The following is a 22,450-nucleotide window of genomic DNA, read 5'->3' on the forward strand; positions in this document are numbered from 1 at the left end:
GTAATCAATCTTCACTTTTGTGAATTGCACAGCATGTGCGTCTCTGAAGCTGAATGGTCTCAAGCAACAATATGATATGATATGGCATTTATAACGCGCCTCCACACAAGTGTTTCAAGGCGCGACGTGGCAAGGAGGGGGGGGAACAGAGGGAAGACAGAGACAACGATCCTAGTAGGCCAGTTGTCATTCAGATCGCGCAAGTGCAGGTGTGGAGGCGAGGGGACAGTGCAGTACATGGGTTAAATAGACTAAATAAAAAATAAGAAGTACGGCCAGCTGGTGGCAAGTGCAAGGGTAAGTGCAGACATCAGGTGTCATGCCAATGTGTTATTTAATACCAAACATTATTGGACGTTATTAGCTTGAGAAAAGTGGAAGGTAGGGGTTGTCCCATGAAACTTTAATCCTGCGGCAATCAAGTTAGAAACAGGCTGCTGGGTCCTTTCAGGTAGATCCCAACTGCCTTTGCACACCTTCCACATCCCCAGCATTCTCCAGGAGCTGCCATGCAGGCAGGCGCGGGAGCCTTCTGCATGCCACTTCCCCGTACACTCCGGAAAATGCAGACTTCAGCACCAGAGGTCTGTTGGCAGCAAGCCAAGAGGGACCAAAGAGGGACCAAAGAGTAACTTGGGATATAAACTAAGGGCATGATTCACAGGACGTTTTCCTACGGGATTGCACCATTATAAAACACTTCTGATCTGAACTTTACTATAGAGGACATTGGGGCTCTGATTAGTAAGTCCAGTTCCTCTAGAGCAGCGGGCCCGAATCAACGTACAAATGCGACCTTAAAAACAATGTGGATCTTTGGTCTAAAGCCCTATATATTTGCATCTAGATCTTCCCCTAGTTCCTGGAAAACATCACATGTTGTACCTATTTATAAGAAGGGGGACAGGGGCTCTCCATTGAACTACCAACCAATAGCACTGCGAGACGCGGATTGAAAAATCTTTGCAGCCTTGGTTTTAAAACATGTAGACGAATGGAGTGCTAGTAATTATATTCTGTCCCCGCAACAAATAGGTTTTAGGAAGCAAATGGGTACTGACTGCGGTTGGCTTCTGCACTGGGTTCTACAACAGCCCGCCTGGAAGGATAACTCTGCTCCAATATATGTGGCATCTATGGGTCCATTCCTTGCGTCCGATTTGGTCGATAGGAATACATTATGGGTAAAATTTAATAGGCTCGGACTACCTTGGGGATTGCTCTCTATTTTGATGCATCTGCATGAAGGATCGAAAATACAGATACGAATGAGCAAGGAGGTGCTCCTATCTAAAACTATTCGTACGTATAATGGGCTTCGCCAAGGCTGTATATTTGCTCCTGCCTTGTTCAATTTATATGTGGCTGATGCTGACGATGCACTAGATGGTGCCTCGTTCGCACCGCCGAAGATCGATGGTCATAGAATCTGTTGGAGTGTATATGCAGATGACTTCCTATTAATAGATCATACACCGATTGGGCTTCAAAGACTACCTTTAACCAGTATATAGATGATAACCATTTGAAATTTAATCCCCAAAAGACTATGGTAATCAGACTGAGCAAACGCTCTTATCTGATTGGTTTTTCTAAACAATACAAGACTGACCGTGAAGTCGAGCATTAACTGTCTGGGGTTTCCTATTATTTCATCTCCTAAAAAGTATTTTTACTGAAATTATCTGAGGGATAAAGCATCTAAACAAGTTGCACAGATTAAAAAGAATAGATAAAAAATACAGCACATTCCCAATGACCCCAACAATAAGGTTTTATTATTCTAAGATCATTCCTCATTTGTGCTATGGTCTAGAATTGTTCCCTTCATGGGCAGTGAGTGCGATGTATAAATACGAAGCCCTGATTTGGCGGTCTGTCATGTATTGCTTACCCAAATGTGGGTTGTATACTAATTGACCCTTTCACAATTGACCTCGGGAGAATTTACCTAATTTAAAAGGTCAATTAGGACATATATGCGCGGGAAACCCCCCACAACCCTCCACCCAATAAAAAAAAAACGCAACCCCCTACTCAATCCCCTTATATTATTTATAATCCAAAACCAACCCAATACATATATAAAATAACTAAAATAATATAAAGGTCAATTGTGCAGAAGGTCCATTAGGACCACTATAATTAGGTCAATTGTGCAAAAGGTCAATTGTAAAAGGTCAATTTGGGTAATACCCCAAATGTGTGCCATTACCTGTAATTAGATATGAATTAGGTCTGCAATCAATTCAAAGTTTGTTGAAATTATCGGAATGAATCCTATCCGTGTTTTTGAGTAAAGGGGTTAGGGATGGTGTGTCACAGGAGGGCTTTGTGTTTAAGCTGCGGGAAGAATGTTTACTATTGCTGAAGAAGTTGGGAGTAGCGTTGGAAACCCTCTTGCATTCTCCTGACAAAGTGAAAAGGCATGAACATAATGATCAGATCCTCACTAATGATGCAGTTATGGGCTTGCAGCTTTAATCACACACTATCTCCTCTCAAAAATTATTGGGTTGCGCCAAGCCTTATCTAAAACACGTCCCCAACAAGAAAATATGTCCAAACTTTATGCGCTTTCGACTGAATGTTCTGCTGACAAGAGAAATCTTACCTATAAGAGGGTTGTGTGAGAGACGCTGTGATGATCTGTCATTTCTGCAATGTAGTAGATTCAAGGGAAACGCTGTTACATTTGTTGATCGATTGCCAAGACCTTAGATGTCAGTGGCCCTCATTACGACCCAGGCGGTAAGGGGTTTACGCCAGCGTAAACATCGCCGACCCTTACCGCCTGAGTACGAGGTCCCTTAGCGCCATGGTGAGTTTAACGCCTGCTTTTTGCAGGCGTTAAAATCCATGGCGCTAAGGGACCTTGATGTTAATTACGCCACCGTAATTTACGGTGGCGTAATTAACGCCTTCCCCACTCCCATTATGCCCTATGGGGCAAGAATGGGAATGGGGAAGGGCAAAATGGGGATTGGGGACTTACCGCCCCGCCAAGGACAGAATGGGGCGGTAAGTCCGCCAACCACCATGGCGGAATTGCACCCTTAGCGCCATGGACCATGGTGCTAATTGCACCATGGTCCTCCGCCAAGGTCGTAATGAGGGCCAGTGAATTAACTATTTCAAAAAGCGGGTCTGTTTAGATCATTTATGGTGGGATATTCTCCATAGTAAATCAGTCGCACTAAATTTGTCAGTAGTGAGATTTTTATCCGTGGTATCTAATTCATTTTTGATGTGTGATGCAAAGTTTCTGGTATCCATATTTGATGATTTTGTAAGAGATAATTTGTCAATAGATATATGAATTGTATATGAATTGCACTGAGGAACTGTATTTGTCTTATGTATATTGACCTGTAGGTACTTTTGTATTACCATACGTGTCTTGATCCATTTGTTTATGTATGATATAATGTTTAATACTGTTTTAATTGTGTTTTTAAATATTCATTTTGTAAAGGTTTATATTAACCCAAATAAATAAATAAATAAATAAATAAATAAGAATAACACACTTCTGTAAATCGGGCCCTAAATGCATAGGTCTGACCAGAGCCAGGGAGCAGGTGTTGGGGTCATTTTCAATGAACAGGTTAATGGCATGCAGGGGCACCATGTCAGTTTGCGCTTAAGTGCTAAAGGGTCTCTCTGTGCAATTTTCAGCTTTTCCACTCCGTAGTGTAAAAGGTAAGAGGGCATCGCAGGCAAAATCGCCTTTACACTTACATTTTCCACTATGTTGGTGGAAAAGTATAAGTGCATAACTCAATTAACAGTTAAAGGACGCATTTGTAATAGATTCCTGTGGAATCTGCCTGCCTTTTACCAGGTGGTAATTTCAGGTGGATTCCGTAAGAAACTACAGCATCAGCACAAGCACGGCAATACTTGCCGACGGCAAGGCAGCCACACGGCACCCAGAAAAGGAGGCAGACATGGAATATCCACCCTGCTCCCATTCTACTCCTGACAAATATGTAGGAACATGAGGGGAATCGGTAAAAGTGACGGTAAGCACTTTGACGGATCCGCTTTAGAAGAAAAAGGACCCCCAATTTCATTTAAGAGCCACACTGGCCGAGCTACTGTTTTAAAAGAAACATTGGGAAAGCCAACAGTTATCATGTGTGTCGGTATGGGATAGGCATTTTCCAGTCACTGCCTTAATGGCACTACCTGGCTATAGGATGGCAACAGCAGGCAAAGGCTGTCGTTACCTGGTCATATTCTGGCAACGCCTGGCGAATGCTTACCTAACGCAAACATAAGAGTCATAACTGTTGACTTTGCCAATCATTGTTTTACCCAGAATTTCTTAGAAGGAACAGATGCAAGGACAGACACATTGCTTATAAATGAAAAGGCAAAAGACACATTTTTTAAGACTTTGTTTTTTACATCAGCAGTAGATTTACAACTGCATCTAAGCCATTACCTTTCAGAAGACTTTCTTAGAAGTACTAATGGCATCCCTTAAAAACAACAAGGAGGCTCCTGGAGGCTTTTCTTTGGGCGGGGAGGGGCAGCATTTATAGGAATAGCCATATGTACTAGAAGGGACATGGGCAGTAAACGAGTGGGAACAATTCCAACCAGCACCTACAGGCTGTGCCTCCCTCCTCACATTCCAAAGCTCTTCTATCTTTACCTCTCATGCCAATAGGTGCTTACATCACCGCCAAATAGCCAATAGGTCTCAGTTGTGGAAAGAGCTTTAAGGGCCCAGGGTCCTCTATGAATGACTCTAGAAGATGGGCGACTGACACACTCTCTACCTTTTTCTATTTCCAATTCACAGCTCTTCTGTTCGCCACGCTGTGATGTCATAGAGCAGAATTTTGAACTTCCCATGCAGATCACAGCAAGCCCACAAAGCCCGGTGCCGGGGACCCTGACCCTGGAGGAGGAGCTCCAGGAAGCCATCCAGAAGGCAGAGGTAAGAAGGGACCTGCACAGGGCACTGGGGCGGACAGGGTAGCCAGCGATGGTCGCAGTGGAAGCCAACATCTGCTTACCTTGAACTACAGGAAGGTGTGTGGGTTAGAACACCCCTGCATTTGAAGGAGAGACCGAATGGGCTGTAGGCTCCAGAGTCCGGAGGGTATTGAGCCAGCGGGGAGATGCTGGATAAAGGAAGGAAGCGCATAAGAGTTGAGCACTAAGGTGCAGTGTTTCTAGAGAACTTGCGGCGCATGCCGGGTATTCTAGAGACTCAATCTGATGGATCAGAAAAGAGGAGCACGAAAAAAGTAAGGGTGGCAATAGCGGGTGACTGAGGATATAGCAACAGAGCACAAAGTGCATGGACATAGACTAGATGGGAAGGCACTGAGAAGGCTACACGCATGCATTATCTAGATCTTTAATCAGGAATGTTGTGGCGGCCGTGCCTTCTCGGTGGAGGGCCCCAAACTGTGGAACTAACTTCCTATGGCCCTTCAAGGTATTTCTGTTTTTAATAAATTGAAAGCCCATCTCAAATCCTATCTGTTTATGTCATTTTGTAACCTGTCTGTCGGTATCTTTTAAGCGCCATGATGCCTTTGGTGAAAGCTGTGGTATGTAAATACTAGATAGCTAGATAGATAGATAGATAGACAGACAGACAGACAGACAGATAGATAGATAGATAGATAGATAGATAGGGAGGTAGATAGATAGAGAGATAGATAGATAGATAGATAGATAGATAGATAGATAGACAGACAGACAGACAGACAGACAGACAGACAGACAGACAGACAGACAGATAGATAGATAGATAGATAGATAGATAGATAGATAGATAGATAGGGAGGTAGATAAATAGATAGGGAGGTAGATATATAGATAGATAGAGAGGTAGATAGATAGATAGATAGATAGATAGATAGAGAGATAGATAGAGAGATAGATAGAGAGAGAGAGAGATAGATAGATAGATAGATAGATAGATAGATAGATAGATAGATAGATAGATAGATAGATAGATAGATAGAAGAGACAATGAGCTGCACAGAGTGAAAGAGAAGAGGGTAACTTTGTCTCGGGAGGATAGCTCAGCAGCAACGTGCTCGCCTTGGAAGGAACCTGACACGAAACAACACAGGTTCGAGACCCGGGTCCGCGTTAGAAACCTCTGGGTATTAAGTGCGTTATAAATAACCTATCATATTATACATAAAAGAGTTTTAATCATGGGCTCGTGGTAAGCAGACCAGTGATCATGATGTAGCCCAGGTATTTTTGGCCTGAACCACAGGCAGATCCAATACCACCAATCCCTGCAGGGTCTTCAGCACTACCATCCCAATACTCAGACCAACTGTGGAGAAAAATGGATGTTAGACAGACTGCACACATAAATATCCGGAGTTGGGCTACTGTCCTGAGTTCAGCTGATAAAAGCATGTGAAATCAAAATAGCATTTTACCCTCCTGGGAGCTCCAGTCTGTACTCTGGCTGTAGCCCCCAATGTTTCTGATGCAGCTTCTTCATGGGGAAAGACGCATAGAGAAGTGAATAACATTGTACAGCAAACAGAATGTTGATAATCCCCAACGATGGGGTACAATAGGTCCAAGACACCACACCTTTGATGATCACAGGTTGGCGATTGCCTTCCCAAGCACATTTAGAGGCAATTCCATCATTGTAGTATCCTCAGTTTGATACTAAAGGCATCCTTCTCGCCCACCACGAGCCATGTCCAAAAAGCCGGCATCACATCACCATACACGGCCTCTGTTCAGTCCATACATCCAGGCCCAAAAAGGGGTCGAGCAGACTGAGGAACAAGGCCAAACGTTTCCCCATCGTGAGTTTAACTCCAGCCCCTGGCTGAGACTACTGGCGCCACTTACGACTTGGATACTGTGGACCCCCAGCCCTGGGGCACCGTAAGTGCAAGAGTAACATTTTCTCCTCAATATGCACCTGTTTTTCCCTTATACCATGCCAAAACAGATAGAAACGCCATGGATCCATGTCTAAAGGCTGCTAGAAAAGGCAGAGCCTGCGGATTCCAGAACAAAAGGCCACATTCCACAGGTTAGGACTTTTGTAACCAGCCCTGTTCCAGTCTCTTTTTTGAGGATCCATACCCGAACTCACCACCGCAGAATTGTACGCTCCCTCCTCCACCCACTCCGCTCCATCCTCCCCCATTTACTTGCTGTGGGCTCCGGCCTCCGGCAGCCGCCTTCCCACGGTCTAGATACTGCATCGACGGAAGCCCGACGCACAGCATGCCACACTTTTGTGCGCAATCCTTTGTGCCTCGGGCTTCCGGGGGCCACAGTATCTAGACCATGAGTGAATGTCATCCACCCTCATAGAGATAAACTTTATAAACTGTTAGAACAAGCTCTTATGAGGACCATTTTGCACATCTATAACTAAATATTACACAAGTCCAGCATCTGCAGATGGCCAGGTCCCACCACCTCAACAACGATACAGGCAACTGTTTGGGCCTGTGATCTCAACTCTGAGCCTTTAGAGGTTTTAATTGGTCTAGCTCATGCCCGCCCGAACACAATACACTGCCGCCTAAGCGGCTCCTTACGGACCGCAGCTCGATTGCTTCCTGCGGGGCAATGTGTGCTCTCCAGAGGGCAGCGCTGCCCAATGCCATTGTGCCGGTGTGACACACAGATGAGTGGATCCGTCCCAATCTTTCCCTGCACGCTCTCTTCGGCCTTCCCACACTTCTTGTTTTTTTCTTCTCTCTTCTTTTTCCTCTCCCAAAGCGCCAGTGCGCTTTCCCTGGTTAGGGGGGACTTGACCATTGTCCCTTTGCACCAACATTACATGTGTCTCCTACATATTCTACAACCTAGTACCAGGCAAAAGTCAACACAGTGAGCACATGCACACTCTGAAATAAGCAAAGTCCAAACAATCCATACAGTGTGTGTGTATGTATTTTTTGACCTGCAGGCTAGGTGGGCACTGTTTGGGCCAGGGGTTACAATTACATCAAAGGAGGCAGCACGAAAAAGATAAATGGGGGTGAAGATGGTGAAATCAAGAAAGCGAATAGGAGAGTGAGTGGACAGTGGTAGTGGCAGGGCCAGGGGATGTACTGGGGTTCAGACTTCCCCTCATTGTCCCCAGCCCATATGCTGATGCACAACTACTGCCTCCGACAAAGACCAAAGGGCATTGACAGATGTTACATGCGGGCACTCTTTCCCCTATGGCAAACCTTACCTTTGCCCCTGGGTTCTATAACACAGTTGCAATTTCGGGTCCTAAGAGACTAAAAAAGGAAGGGGGACGGTCCCAAGTAAAAAGGGCAGATTATTTAAGTTGAAGAGGGCAGAATCAAGGATATTGTGAAGAAGCTGAAAGAACAAGGGAAAATAATACAATATTGGTCAAGCCTACAGTGATAGCTTTGGGCTGCAAATGTTGGAAGTGGACTAGGACGAACCAGTTCTCGGAGTCGAGGTGGTAGAGGATCTTTCAGCCCAAAGGAATTAAGAATGCAGGTGAGAGAAAATAATGATAGGGAAAGACTGCGATATCAAGGAAGAGAGAGCGATTCAATAAGAGACACAGACCAGCATGCCACTGGCAGTTTTAAAAGTTTATCGTTGCCGCCTATTTGAGGTTTTAGCTGTTTTTCTGGATCACAAGGGATACGTTACCCTATTGAGTCTTTCCACGATTATTTGAATCTGAGGCAATCACGAGTCCCACAAAATGTAAAATGAGTTTGGAGGCAGATTTATTAGTGTGAGAGGGAACCACCAGACCCAATGAACATCTGTTGTATTGACTCCATGAAAAGGTTTGCTTGGGTAGGAGGGTGCTGTGTGCTCTCAGAGCTTAGCTTTTGTTCAAAGCTAGGGAACGATCACTAAAATGTATGAGTGTGAGGAGTGTTTCCCGTCTTTAGACTCTCCCTGACCAGTGTCTGTCCTTGCTGCTAATTGCTGGAAGGAGGAGCTTATTTGTCAAAACGTACTCTCCTGACACGAGCGTCACAGAGTGCATGGAGTGTTTGCCTTGTAAAGACTCTCCCAGACCTGTACGAAAAACTGAAAGCAGCAGGAAGACTCTAGCCTCTAGACCAGAGTATTATAATATCATCAAAAAACAGAAAAATGTGTCCAGAGCAAAGTATATTTATAGTAATGTATCAAAATTTATTTAAGGTGACACAAAAATTGGAAACTGGTGAATAAATCACAAATTATTAATCAGTAAGCACTTCAACATAGCAAAACAGTAGCAGCAATATGCCTAAAAATGGCTAAAACATCATCACACATCCTTGCCATTCATGGTGCAACATTCATACATGACTCATCATACCGTGACATACATCCAAAATGCTAAAAGACCTGTGTCTGTGCTCGCTGCTAAGTGCTGGAAAGAAGAGCTTATTTGTCAAAACGTACTCTCTGGGTGCGGAGCATCACAGAGTGTGAGGAGTGTTTCCTGTGTTCCCCGCGGGGCAATGCGAGACCAGGAGAAGAACCTGCTGCTTGTGAACACTTGAACACCTGCAGAGATCTGTAAGTGATCTGCCGATACTTTGCTGCTTATCCCGTTTTCCTTTGAACTCTAATAGGTGAGCCAACAGTACCAGGGCCTACTCCCTGCCTACAAATTGATCCCCACGTCTGGCGGCCCGCGGTCCGGCCTCAGAGCTATAAGAACAATGACGTTGAAAACCAAACCGAAAATTTTGAGAATGCAATGCCAAGAATGTTCTCCTCAGAACAAAGGACAAACACGAAGCAAAACACTGCCAGAGCTACCAACGCCGATGCAGGTCTCTAGCAGAATTAGAGCCGCAAACTGCATTGAGAACTGGCCTGAAAGATATAAAATCATGGACAGGCGATCTTTCAGTGGGCTTGGAGTGCTCGGGCTTGACCAGGGCCATGAAGTCAAAAGAATCTTGCAACTGGTGGACACTACTTCTCCCTTGAGCAAAGTCACCTCAGGGAATTCTCTCCGAAGGAACACTGGAGTTCCAAGGCCATTGTAAAATTGGCTTCCCCAACAGGGAGCAACACTAATGACATCACAGATGCCGAAATCTTGGAGGTGAACTTGTCACCAGCACCAGACAGAGAGTCGCTCGTCCAGATGAGCGGCAATTAGTCTGCCAACGACAATTGCGAATCTACCGATGCCTTGCTTGCAAATCAGCCAATGGACCAGCGCACTCTTCAATCTTCAAGACCTCAAACACCCAAGCCAACATCATGGCCTTGGTAACAACTGCATTAATTCCTTACATAAAACTGTATGAAAAAATGAATGAGTCCTTTAAGGACCAGGCCACACTGCTGGCCATGATACACTCTAAACTATGGTTGTCCAACTCCAGGCCCCGAGGCCAGACACCTGATGGGTTTTCAGGATATCCCTCATTAATATTCATGAGCAAAATGTGCATACATTTGGAATCACTGTATGCAAATGTATCTAATTAATATTAATAAGGGGTATCCTGAAATTTCGACATGGATTTGGCCCTCGAGGCCTGGAGTTGGACAACCCTGCTCTAAACTGATCTACGTGGAATTAGGGCCTCATTACGACCCAGGCGCTAAGTGGTTAACGGCGCCGTAAAAGGCTGCGGCGCCGTTAACCTCTTAGCGCCTTACTACGAGGTCTCTTTGCGGGACCCAATCTGAATGGCTGGTCTGGACCAGCCGTTAAAGTAGGGACCCGCAAAGGGACCTTGCAGGCAATTACGGTACCGCAATTTGCAGTACCGTAATTGCCGCCTTCCCCATTCCCATTGAGCCCTATGGGGCAAAAATGGGAATGGGGAAGGGCCATGGTGAAATGGGAAAATACTGCCCCGCCAACCTTGGAATGGGGCGGTATTTCCCCATTTCACCATGGCGGACCTGTTACAACACCGGCACCAACCATGGTGCTAATAGCGCCATAGTTTAGCGCCGGTGTTGTAATGAGGGCCATAGTCACTACAATCTAGGGTAGACAAGGAAGCAGCAACGTCATCATACATCCACGATGCGATGGACAATGAGCGTGCTGAGAAAAGAAATGTACGCAGCTGTAATCCGCCAGGGAGAGTAAGAGTCTGCAATTTAAAAAAACAGAATGTTTCTAATGTGAAACAGAGGAAATCTAATGCTGCCAAAGGCTTCTTTCGCAATCTATCCAGCCCAAACATCTCCTCCAAAAAAATGGAGAAGATCATGTTTCACGTTCACCCTGTGCTTTCCCTCCTGAGGGCAATTGAACAACCAAAAGGGACTATCTCGAACAAGAAACACCAGCTCAGCCCCTTCAGCGAGATTTCAAAAAAATTCTCGCTGGGTCTGGGCATAAATTTGAGGACTAAAATGTATGCCCAGACCCAGCGATCAAGGACAACATATGCGACCCCCACTAAAAAGAATATCGCTCCTCTTGATGGTAAAGCCATAAAGTCAGGAGCAAGGTCAGAATGGTCCAACACATGACAGATATGAATATCAAGGGAGGCAAACAAGACTCTCCATGGCCCACAGCTGACACTGGAGCGGATCTTATCATTAGGGGACAGCTTTATCCTGAATCGAGCAAATGTACTGAAGCTGGTCCATCACATTCAATCGTTAAGACTCATCAACATGAATGGTATTAAAATCATTGAATTTCCAAAAGAAAGAAAACTAGACAAGGTGATCATGCATCTGTCTTTGATCACAATTAAGCCTGTATTGTTTGAAGCGGCCAACTTATACCTCTCACTCGTCTTTGAAATAATGGACCTCTCCAATTGTTCACAAATGGAATGGGTCACTTGGAATGCTGAGGACAACCAAAATGATCTCGCTATAGAGAACAAATGTGCGAAACCAGTCTACGACCCAACATTGAGAGGTGCAGCAGAGAAGAAGAGAATCTGCAAGCAAAATAGCAAAATAAAAGTGACAGTTGACTGCAATAAGGGCACCATGAGCGGGCACATTGAAGACCTATGCCACACGACTAATAGCAGCTGAAATCCTCTCTTGGCCCTTTCATCGGCGCCAGGTTCTATGATTCAATCTAAGAGCAATTAACAGCTAGTCCAAAAGGAAGGAGGGCAATGGATGTTTGGCTCTTGGAACATGAGAGGCGACAAACATCTGTTTGGGAAAGACCTGCTTGGTAGCAAAATTGTTGACATTCTCTGCTTCCAGGAGACATGGCTACTATCGGCCCTGACAGCAGATGGCTTCACATGCTTTTTGAACCCGGCGTATAAGGGTTTGAGAGGAAGACCGGCGTCACGGCTGTTGACCCTGGTAAAACAAGGGAGGTGGTGGACTTTGATGACAAACGAAGGCCCTAACCCATTTGTTCAGTCACTACTACTCCATAGGGAGGCTACTCAAGCTAACAGCAAGCTGATGCTTCTCATCTTAAATGTCTCCTGGAAGCCAGCAGAGATTTCCACCGATTCATTCACAGACTCAGTGTTGGCAATAATTGATGAAGCATATGCCTATCACGATTACATCCTCATTATGCTATGTAGGGATTTGAATCTCTCCTGCTGCAACCTCCAAGAAGATGGCACCAGCCTCGGGTCTGGCCTCATGACCAAGGCCAGGCTTAGAGCCAACAAATGGATGGTCGCTATGCGGTTGAGGGTCCTACAAATGCTAATGCTAAATAAACAAATGGAGGGGGACATTCCTAGTGCACCTACCTGTTCGAATGGCCTGGTAGAAAGGGTGCTTGATTACTTTTTTGTCTTGAACGGGTTAATAAATCAGGTGAAGTCACTGAAAATGCTGAAGAACTCAAACAGCAACCATGCACTAGTCAAAATGACATGCGATCTGTGTGCAAAGTGCAAGAATGATGTCTGGGAATGCGCACAAGGCAGGACAGCCTGCACATGTGCCAGGTGGATGCGATGCATTTTGTCAATGGCTTCAATGAAAGGATAAAATGCACCACTCTGGACATTGATTGTGCTGTATTGCTGATGGAATTCGGCACAAGGGAGACAAGTAAAAGGAAATATGACTTCTCTCCGAGACACAGATCAGCCAAAAAAAACACGAGACAAGTTCCTTATTTGCTAGAAAAAGAAGGCAGTAGTACAAAAACGGGTTTATCGCTTACAAGGCCCAACTCTTGCAGAGCGATTCTGACGCCGTGCTGACTGCAATGGCAAAGCGAGATTCCAGGCAGACCTGGAGCCTGATTGGCCTCGGCACATTATCCCAGGAAGCACTTCTGACCAATGGAGTACTGGAACAGGATTAGGTAGAATTTGGAAACCTATTCGGCAAGGACAAACAGCATGATATATTGCTTTGTGCAACGAAGGGAGGCCCTTGGACCATCCCTTTTGACCGCGAGGACACTGAACACCTGGTGAAAATGGCAAACTCAGGGGGAGGACCCGGCCCTAATGGCCTGATTTCTGAAACAATCAAACGCTCCCCTAAAGTATGGCTATCTTTCATCAAGACCCTATTCGGTTGGATAAATGCGTCATGTGTGATACCAGACACGTGGAGGATGGCGGTAATCGTCCCAATATACAAGAGGGGCGACAGGGCTGATCCTTGAATTCCCACCCGATGGCTCTTCTGGACATCCTGGGCAAATTATATGCTTCCTTAATTCTAACCCATTTAATGAGATGGATAGCTTCAGCAAATAGAACCAACCCCTCCAAACTGGGTTTGTAAGAGGGGTGGCAACCAATCTAAGCCTTTTCATGTTGAATCTATTGAAATAGAGGGTCCTTAACAAACGAAGTAAAGTGTATCTCGCCTTCATTGACCTGAGGAAGGCATTTGAAGTGTCAAAAGGGGGTTGCTATGGGCTAAGATGAAAGCCTGGGGTTGTCCGTCAGACATCCTGGCGCCATTGGATGCACTGTATGCCTCAACTAAAGTCTGCATCAGACTGAACGAACAGGGGGAACTCACAGAGGAAATATACACACATAAGGTATTGAAGCAGGGCTGCCCCCTGACCCCAACCCTCTTCAACTTATTCTTGAGTGACCTCGCTGACTCATTGAAACTATCAAGATAATTTCCCATGAAGATAGGAGATCAGGACCTGGGATGGATGCTCTATGCGGACGACCTGGCACTGATCGACCAAACACTGATGGGCCTGCAGCGCAGACTGGAGGCCCTACAAGGCTACATGGCAACGAACGGGCTGGAAGTCAATTCTGCAAAGTCAAACATCTTGGTGCTGGGTGCTGATATGAGCTCAAAAAACCCATTAGGTGGCATTTAAATTAGAGGTTTTAGAGGCAATTTCACATACCACCTACCTAGGTGTGGGCATAAACTCTAGCACTTGCGACGCACCACTGTGCTGGATTTAAAAAACAAGGCTAAAAAACCTTACCGCACAGGCACGAGTGATACAACGGAAGTATGGGAAATGTTCAACCAAGCCAGTGCTAGCTTTCTACAATTTAAAGGTTGTCCCAGTCTTAACGTATGGAGCGTAGGCCTTCATATGTACTTCAGTGAAGGTGTGGCCATCCTATCAGGGAATCTTTTGGAGAACAATTCTTCGAGTTCCACGTGGAATACCAATGTCAATAATAAGATTTGAGCTGGGTCTAGTGTCGCTATTGGCAAGAGTCACGTGGAAAACTCTAAGTTGCATCAGGAAATGTACCATGCCAGAAGCTGCAATGCCGTACAACATTTTAAAAGAAGAACTTATAAAGAACAACGGGAGTCTAATGAGTTTTTGGAGTTCGAAGTGCCTCTCCATTCTGGAGCAGATAGAAATGAACCTAGAGACCCTGATATCAAATCCAGGAAATGCAACAAAAAAAGCTCTGGCAAGCGGACTGGATGTCAACGCTGGAGTATAGCCATTGGCTTTTTGAAGGCTTGCACCAGGAGGCAAAGAGATACAACCACCTTCTAAAATGCTTGGTAACATTCCCATGCCTTAAACTCCGTTAAGGCTTCTTGAGATTTAGGTACAACCTATACCCAACCAAACAGATTCTGAGGGTCTATAATCAAGTGGAGAGTGAAGCAAACTGCAGATTCTGCTGGGGACGAAGGACTGGCGGAATCATTGAAACATGTTACTCTCCTCTGCCCAGGCCTAAAGGACCTGAGGTCTCGACATATAGGCCAATTTATAGAATTGATAAAGACTTACTCTTTGGAGGAATGGTGGACAGCCTTGATGCTGGGAGAACATTTTTCACTGCATTAATTACATTTTTAAATGAAGTGTTTTACTGATCGGAACAGCGAAAGGCGAATCAAGATGATGTAATGAACTTAACAGACCTTGACAAGAAACACTGAGCAAAGATCCCGCGGTTCTGCTGCTTTTATTGACGATAACTGTTGGTTGTGAGACTGAAGTTTGAAATAAACCATATGTCAATTAAAAAAAAGAAAAAACTGGGCTTGACCACAGTCTTCAACTGTGCATTAGATAAAGGAGTTAGGGATTGATACTTGGAATAGTGCAAAGGCGGAATTAAGGGGTCGGGCTCTATTTCAGTTCTTAGTAGATTAATTCACTTGACATGATGACCACAGGGAGTACAGGACTGATAAAAGGAGCCCCACAGTCCAAATGCTCCTCACGTCCTAGGAACATAGGTGGATATTTAGCAGAAGCAATGCATGATGCCAGCCCCGAAGGCAGAGATTTTATTGGGCAGCGTCTTCGCCCGCACTGGGCAGTGTTAAGCCAAAAAAAGCTTACAGGTACTTTAGTGAGGTATGGCACTTTTAACAATTATGCCAATATCTAAAATTGGATGGACAATTATATTTGGGACTACCAAGATACATGCTTGAAAACTGTTTAGAAAAGCCCAGTTTCCTGCACCCCTACACCCTGAAAAATAGACTAACCACAGTTAAGTTTCAGGCTGAAAAGTAACATGTGAGGAAGAAGCTGGTGGCAGCAAATGAATGTTGCCAAAAAATGCAGAAGGCACAATTCCCTTTTATCGTTTTTTATTGTGTGTTGCCCTATGTTGTCCCACTTCCCCATCCCTCTTAACACCATCGAAACCCCAGCCCCTTAGGACCTTGCATCGGGTTTGTCAGGGAATGCCACTGTCAGTGAGTTTCAAGGTGGTGTTAACCCACCGGCAACTGCCAGCAACGTGGCAAGTGATGATAAGGATGGGAAAGAACTGAAGGGATAGAAAATACATTTAAAAAATGTGGAAAATGTACACAAAATGTAACTATTTACAAGCAGTTGTTGTGTGGCATTGTTCGTTGCATTGGAAAAAGTATCTGTTCCCTAGCATGTTTCTCAGCGTTTACAACGTCATTGTTTTTTCTCCTTAGATGGCGGTCAGTGAATCCATTGAGGACATCCTGGACGATCCCCTTGATTGCACAGGTGAGGACATTTTTCACCCACCTTGAAGTGAGAAGTGGAGAAACACATGAATGTAATGTGCACGCTCAGAGCCATCTTTGAATGTAAATCCCAGGAAGTGGATTCTGTGGCGGCTCTGATTTTAAGGCCTCATCACTTTATTTGCGTTAGCGCCCACCTGTCTGGCAGTATTACCACTGGATCACGGGTTGGGCGCTAACTGTTACTCCCCATTCCCCATTGGGGAATTTTCAGCGCAACTACCACGTGGTAATACCGCTGGCTGTAATTGCACCGAAAATTGTCATTTATCTGGCGTGTTTACCCCCAGCTTTGAGTTGGAGCTAAATACTCCAGACCTTTAAACATCGTTGCCACTGCATTTAAGGGCTGCCGCCCAACTCGTGATGAGGCCCAAAGTGTTGTCTTAACAATGGTTTCATGATTCTTCCCTGTATTAAGAGAAGACCCTTTAAACATGTGTGTAATAGTAAAAACAAAAACCCAACAGCAGCATCTGAGTTTTCTCTGATGCATTTGTAGTTTTTTGCTTAACTCTATAAAGTTTTGCAATCTAAGGCAAAAAAGTTGGTATGAACGCACTTTGACATATCTTATAGGAAGTTCAACTTTGCCAGGATCATAACTTTGAGTCAAATAATTGACGCATGAATGAAAAGAGATAGATGTGTCCTCTGCCTGAGTCATTTTCTGGACTCTTAGACCACACTACACTCTCCTTTCATACATTCCTATACATGCCTTATTTCGATGACTAGTGATTGCGATGGTGTTGGGAAACTCACATCACCCACAGCAGGCCAGTTGCATTGCCTTCAGCACTCATTTCCTGTGCAACAAGAATTAAGAGGTGTCATTGCCCTCTTTCTTGTAACCGCCAACGATCATAGATTGTGGAGTTCCCCAGGGATCTCCCCTGCCCCATACATTTATCAATATCCATCTCTGCGCATTGGCTTCACCAATGCTTTCTCTTGATTTCTAATTGCACACCCTTGCAAACATACACCTCTCAGAGGTTCAGAAAGCTGCTGCCCACTTGCTCTCTTTTACGGGCAGATGGGCGTAAATCCCTCAGTTTTGAAAGCCTGCCTTATACTGGCACCCAGGACATAAGGAGACTGTGTTTGAAGACTCTGGATTGTATGCAAGCCATTCATTTGGTGGGATCCACTTTTCACACATCCACTTTAAAGTACAATTTATTTATTTATTTATATTTATATAGCGCGCAAGCAGCCCAGGGGCATTGAGGCGCTGTTACTTGCAATAACTTAGTTAAATGGTACAGGCATGAAAGCGATTGATAACACATTATGAATACTACAAGACATCATACTGTTGTTACAGATATTGCATTGGGACGTATATTACAACATATATGATAAGTATTCGTGCTGATGTATCGGGCCTTATGTGAAGAGGGTAGTTTTCAGAGTTTTGCGGAAGGTGGTGAGGGAGTCCTCACCACGGATAGTGGGAGGTAGGGCATTCCAGTGAGAGGGCGCGAGATAGGAGAAGCTGGATCCGCCCGCTTTTACTCTTTTTACTAGTGGCACAGAGAGCATGTTGGTGTACAGTGATGTGGTTGGCCTGGTAGTGGAGACGGGGTGGATCTTTTGAGAGAGGTATGCTGGAGCAGTGAAGTGAATGCACTTGTGGGTCAGTGTTAGGGCTTTGAATACGATCCTTTCCTTTATAGGGATCCAGTGGGCTAGTTTTCTAGCTTCAGAGATGTGTTCTCTTTTAGCAATGCCTTGGGCTGCCCGGAGAGCATTGTTCTGTATTACTTGTAGTCTCTCTAAGTTTTTGTTGGAGGTTCCCAGAAAGAGTACTTTTCAGTAGTCTAGCCTTGAGCCAGTGATGGCTCTGGCTATGTTGGTGCAGTTCTCTTTGGAGAGAAAGGGTCTGACTGCGTTGATAAGTTTGGCATGATATGCAGCTGCGGATGCTATTGCGTTGACTTGTCTATCCATGGATAGGCTGGAATCCAGGTAGACTCCCAGAGTTTTGATAGAATCGGAGACCAGAATTTTAATGGAGTCAATGGTGAAGTGGCTGAATTGGGCATCTAGATTTTTTAGCGTGTCGGGGGAACCTACCAGGAGGAGTTCCGTCTTGTCAGAGTTGAGGCATAGTCTGTTGTCTGCTATCCAGGCTTGGATGGTGTTGTAGAGGTTGTTGAGGGTCAGGTAGTCAGTGTCATAGTTACCTGTGAGAGTGAGGAGGATCTGAGTGTCGTCGGCGTAGTTAGTGTATGAGATGCCCATAGCGTCGAGGATGAAGTAGAGGGGTTGTGTGAAGATGTGGTATAGGGTGGTGGAGAGACAGGAGCCTTGGGGTACACCACAAAGTATAATGGTTGGTGATGCGGCGGCTAGGTCAGAGAATACTTGCATGGTTCTGTCTTGTAAGAAGGAGGTGATCCATGCTGTGGCCTCTGGGGAGAATTTGGCAGTGGAGGAAAGGTGGTGGCATAGGATGCCATGATCCACGAGGTCGAAGGCCGCGGATAGGTCAAGGAGTAGGAGAAGTGCTGGTTTACCCATGTCTCTAGCATCGTCCATCTGGTTTTTCAGGTCAAGTAGGGCGGTTTCGGTCCCGTGTCTGGGGCGGAAGCCGGATTGGCAGAGTCCAAGGAGTTTGTTCTCTTCAATGAAGTGCTGGACCTGCAAGTACGCTGCTTTGTCCAATATTTTGAGGAGGAATGGGACAGTGGTGATGGGTCTGTAGTTGTTGGGGGAGGTGGGATCGAGAGTTGGCTTTTTCAAAAGAGGGCAGACCCAAGCTTCCTTGAGGGAGGCGGGGACTTTCCCTGTGCTAAAGGAGGCATTCACAAAGGCTGTTAGGAAGGGAGCTAGCGCTTCCGTGTAGTCTTTGTTAATGGAGGCTGGGCATGCATCACCTTTGCAGTTAGAGGGTTTGATGTTCCTCATAATGTTGATGATGTCTTTTTCTTGAATGGGTTTGAAGGAGAAGGGTAGGGGGGATGAGATGGTGGGATAGGGATATGCATATTGGTTAGGGCTTGGTTAGTGGCTAGTATTTTGCTTTTGAGGAGGCTTAATTTGGTTTGCATGGCCGTTTGTATTTCGTCACACCAGTCTTTGTCTTTACTGAAATTCTGGGGGGCGGGAGTGGGTGTCTCGAGCTCTCTGAAAATGGCAAAGATTTCTTTTGTGCTAGATTGGGCTTCCGAGATTCTGGATTCAAAGGATTTGGCCTTTGCTTGGGTGATTGCTTTTTTGTATTTGGTGGATAGGGCTTTAAAGATCATCTTGTCTTTTTCAGAGTGGGACATTTGCCACTGTGTGAGTGTGGCTTTTTTCTCGTTGCGGAGTGTGAGGAGGTCAGGGGTGAACCAAGAGTTGGAATGGGTAGTGGGTTTGGATTTGCGAGCTTTGAGAGGGGCAATGGAGTTGGTAGCTGCTTTGATGGCAATATCATAGGTTGTTGCGAGTGTTTCTGGGTCTGATGAAAAAGGTGGTCTGAAAGCTGGGCCTTGGAGGAAGGGCAGTAGCCTTTCCTTAGTGAGCTGGCGGGAGCTTCTGGCGAGGCAGCGTGGGAGCAGTTGAGGTGAGGAGCAGCAGGGGAGCTAGTGGTGAGGATGCTAAAGGTGATGATGTGGTGGTCAGCCCATGGGGTGGGATTGTTACATGTGATTATGAGTGGGCAGTTGTGCTGTGCTATCCAGTCGAGCGTTCTGCCCTGAGTGTGAGTTGGGCTAAGGATGGTGTTCTTGTAGCCTAGAACATTGAGGGCAGAGTCAAGGGATTTGGCTGCTACGTCCTTACTATCCCAGAGCCCTAGGTTGACATCCCCGAGGAGAATGGCTTTAGACAGTTTTTTGAGGTTGTCAGAGAGGAGATGGATGAGAGAGGCTTCTAAGTCTCCTGTTGGGCCTGGAGGGCAGTAGACAGTGTGCACAGTAATGGTGCAGTGGGGAAAGAGGGTTATTTTGACCCATATCATTGTCTTCAACCATTTGTGTGCAATCTGGTGGTCATTCCACTAACCTATAGTGTGCCGGGGAGGCAGGATGTCTTCTCTGCAGATAGCAATTAAGGTGGGTACCCTCCCACTTTCGTCCACCTCCAATCACCTAGTTTTCAGAAAACATCAGTAGAACTACCTGGTTAAAGCTCTATGTGGACTAGTTTTCTTGCGAGAGGCCACAACTGGTAGTCAAGCAAGAAACACGAAATAAATAAAGGAGTTTTTGCATTATTAAAGTAGATGGGTTTCAATCAAACCTTTCACAATTCCCAGATAAAACAGATAAAACAACATAACAAGTCCTTTTTAATAACTTAAGTATCTTTCACAAAGCTGCATGAATCCAGAAGCATCATCAAGCTCTTAGAGAATTCTGTCAACTCGATAACATTCAATATCAAAAAAACTCAGATTATAACATTTTGCGGATATTGACAAAATAACGAAACATCTCCATTCTTTCTATCACTTTTGCACAAGTCATCTGAGATAGTGTGCCCGATTCATGGTGGTATCTGTGCGGTAAATAGGGACTTTCTGTGCAAAACTGCACACAAAATCCCATTTGTCGATTAATGGAATTGACTGTGCTGGACCTTTTCGTACTTTGCGTGGGACTACACTCAGGCTCGGCTCGTCATTGCATGCAGTCAATCTCCCTGTGCGAGACACCTCGCAAAATGTGGGCGTGGCCTCCGCAAACAGCAGAGTAGGGGGCGGAACATGCAAAATGGGACAGAACATGGGAAAATGTGGGCGCTATGAGGCATGGGCCGCAGGCAGTCCAACGCATGTCCACAAAAGCACAGAACAAAGCGTATTCATGGATCTAACCGCACAAGTGCTCCTCAGGGAAAGGCCCACGCTAAGCCCTCAAGCTATCCGCCACCCTAAGGCAGGCGTACAGATACTTGCACATAGGAATCACCTCTGCACAGTGAGATTGCATGTTGTATTTAGGGGTACGTGCACACAGACGGGGTTCAGAACTAACTTAGGGGTGCGCATATGCAGTGTAGCAGGGTGCGTGAATGGTTTACGGGGGTTCGCATGCAGATTTTGTGGAGTTTAACAGAGTTGTGGAAATTTGTAGGCATGTTGTCGGGGTCTAGGTAATAATTACGGGGGACACCATGCAGTGTCCCCGATGTGCAGACCTGGTTATGTGGGACCCCATGCACTGTTTCAAGGGTGCATGTGTTCGCACCTGAGAAGCACTCAGCGCCAGCTGTATCTGGCTCTTTTTGCTTTGCGTGGGGCGTGTCAGGTGAATTCCGGCCATGAATTGCATCTACGTCAATTTGTCCTGAACAATTCCATGGATACGTGGAGCATGCAGAATGACTTCTGCGCACAGGCTTGTGTAGAAGTGTTCTCGGCGTGCAGCCTTTGCGGTATCTCTGCACACTTTTCCATGAATCGGGCCCATTATGTGTTAAAAAAGACTGGGAATTAGTTCACACTGAGAGTCATCGCAGAAGTGGTTTTAGTCACAGATAATCTGTTAGGAACATGGCTCCCAATTGTAATTGAACTGAGAAGGTTGGGCCCTCTGTGGTACTCCTAGAACTTTCCGTAGGAAATTATATTCACACAATTCCAATGAATCAGTCTTGGAGTAGCCCCAAAGGCCAGACCTATGTGCCACGGTTTCCACAGTTTTTGTTGTGTAAACTCGTAGATCCAGAGAAGAATACCCAATGTTATTTTAAAAGCGAAAGGTAGCAGCATTCAGTTGCTTCATACGGGTGGATGCCCTTTCAATATAGTTCCCCCCACTAGTGATCTTGAAAAAGTATTTCACAGGTAGTCATTCTAGTATACCCACTCCATCTTTTGCTTCTTACATCAAATAACCTGGCACAACAATTTCCTTCTCCACACCGCTTTCAGTTTTGAATTAGTAATGTTCACTGATAGTCTGCGTTACCCATGACCTCCAAAAATGAATTAACGAGAATTCTGAAGAGCCTCGAAATACGTGCCAATAGAACTACGTCATGCGCATAGTTTGCTAGTGTGCAGATGACAGCAAGCCTTGGCACATCACTAACACTGGTGAGATCTAATTCCAAATCATTCATTTGTAAATTAAAAAGGCGGGGGGTC

General features: G+C 45.3%; 1 protein-coding gene across 3 annotated transcripts in view; it reads left to right on the forward strand.

Moving 5' to 3' along the window:
* The window catches only part of LOC138454213 (myocardin-like), a 184,812-nt gene that overhangs the window by 155,060 nt on the left and 7,302 nt on the right, over positions 1 to 22,450 (forward strand). For all 3 annotated transcript variants that reach the window (XM_069607024.1, XM_069607025.1, XM_069607026.1), the window contains exons 11-12: positions 4,814 to 4,951; positions 16,291 to 16,345. In XM_069607024.1, coding sequence (XP_069463125.1) covers positions 4,814 to 4,951; positions 16,291 to 16,345 — 193 coding nt within the window. The remainder of the gene's footprint in view (positions 1 to 4,813; positions 4,952 to 16,290; positions 16,346 to 22,450) is intronic.

This window comes from Ambystoma mexicanum, chromosome 1p (assembly GCF_040938575.1).
Source record: "Ambystoma mexicanum isolate Mex_15411 chromosome 1p, UKY_AmexF1_1, whole genome shotgun sequence".
In the NCBI taxonomy this organism is placed as follows: Eukaryota; Metazoa; Chordata; class Amphibia; order Caudata; family Ambystomatidae; genus Ambystoma; species Ambystoma mexicanum.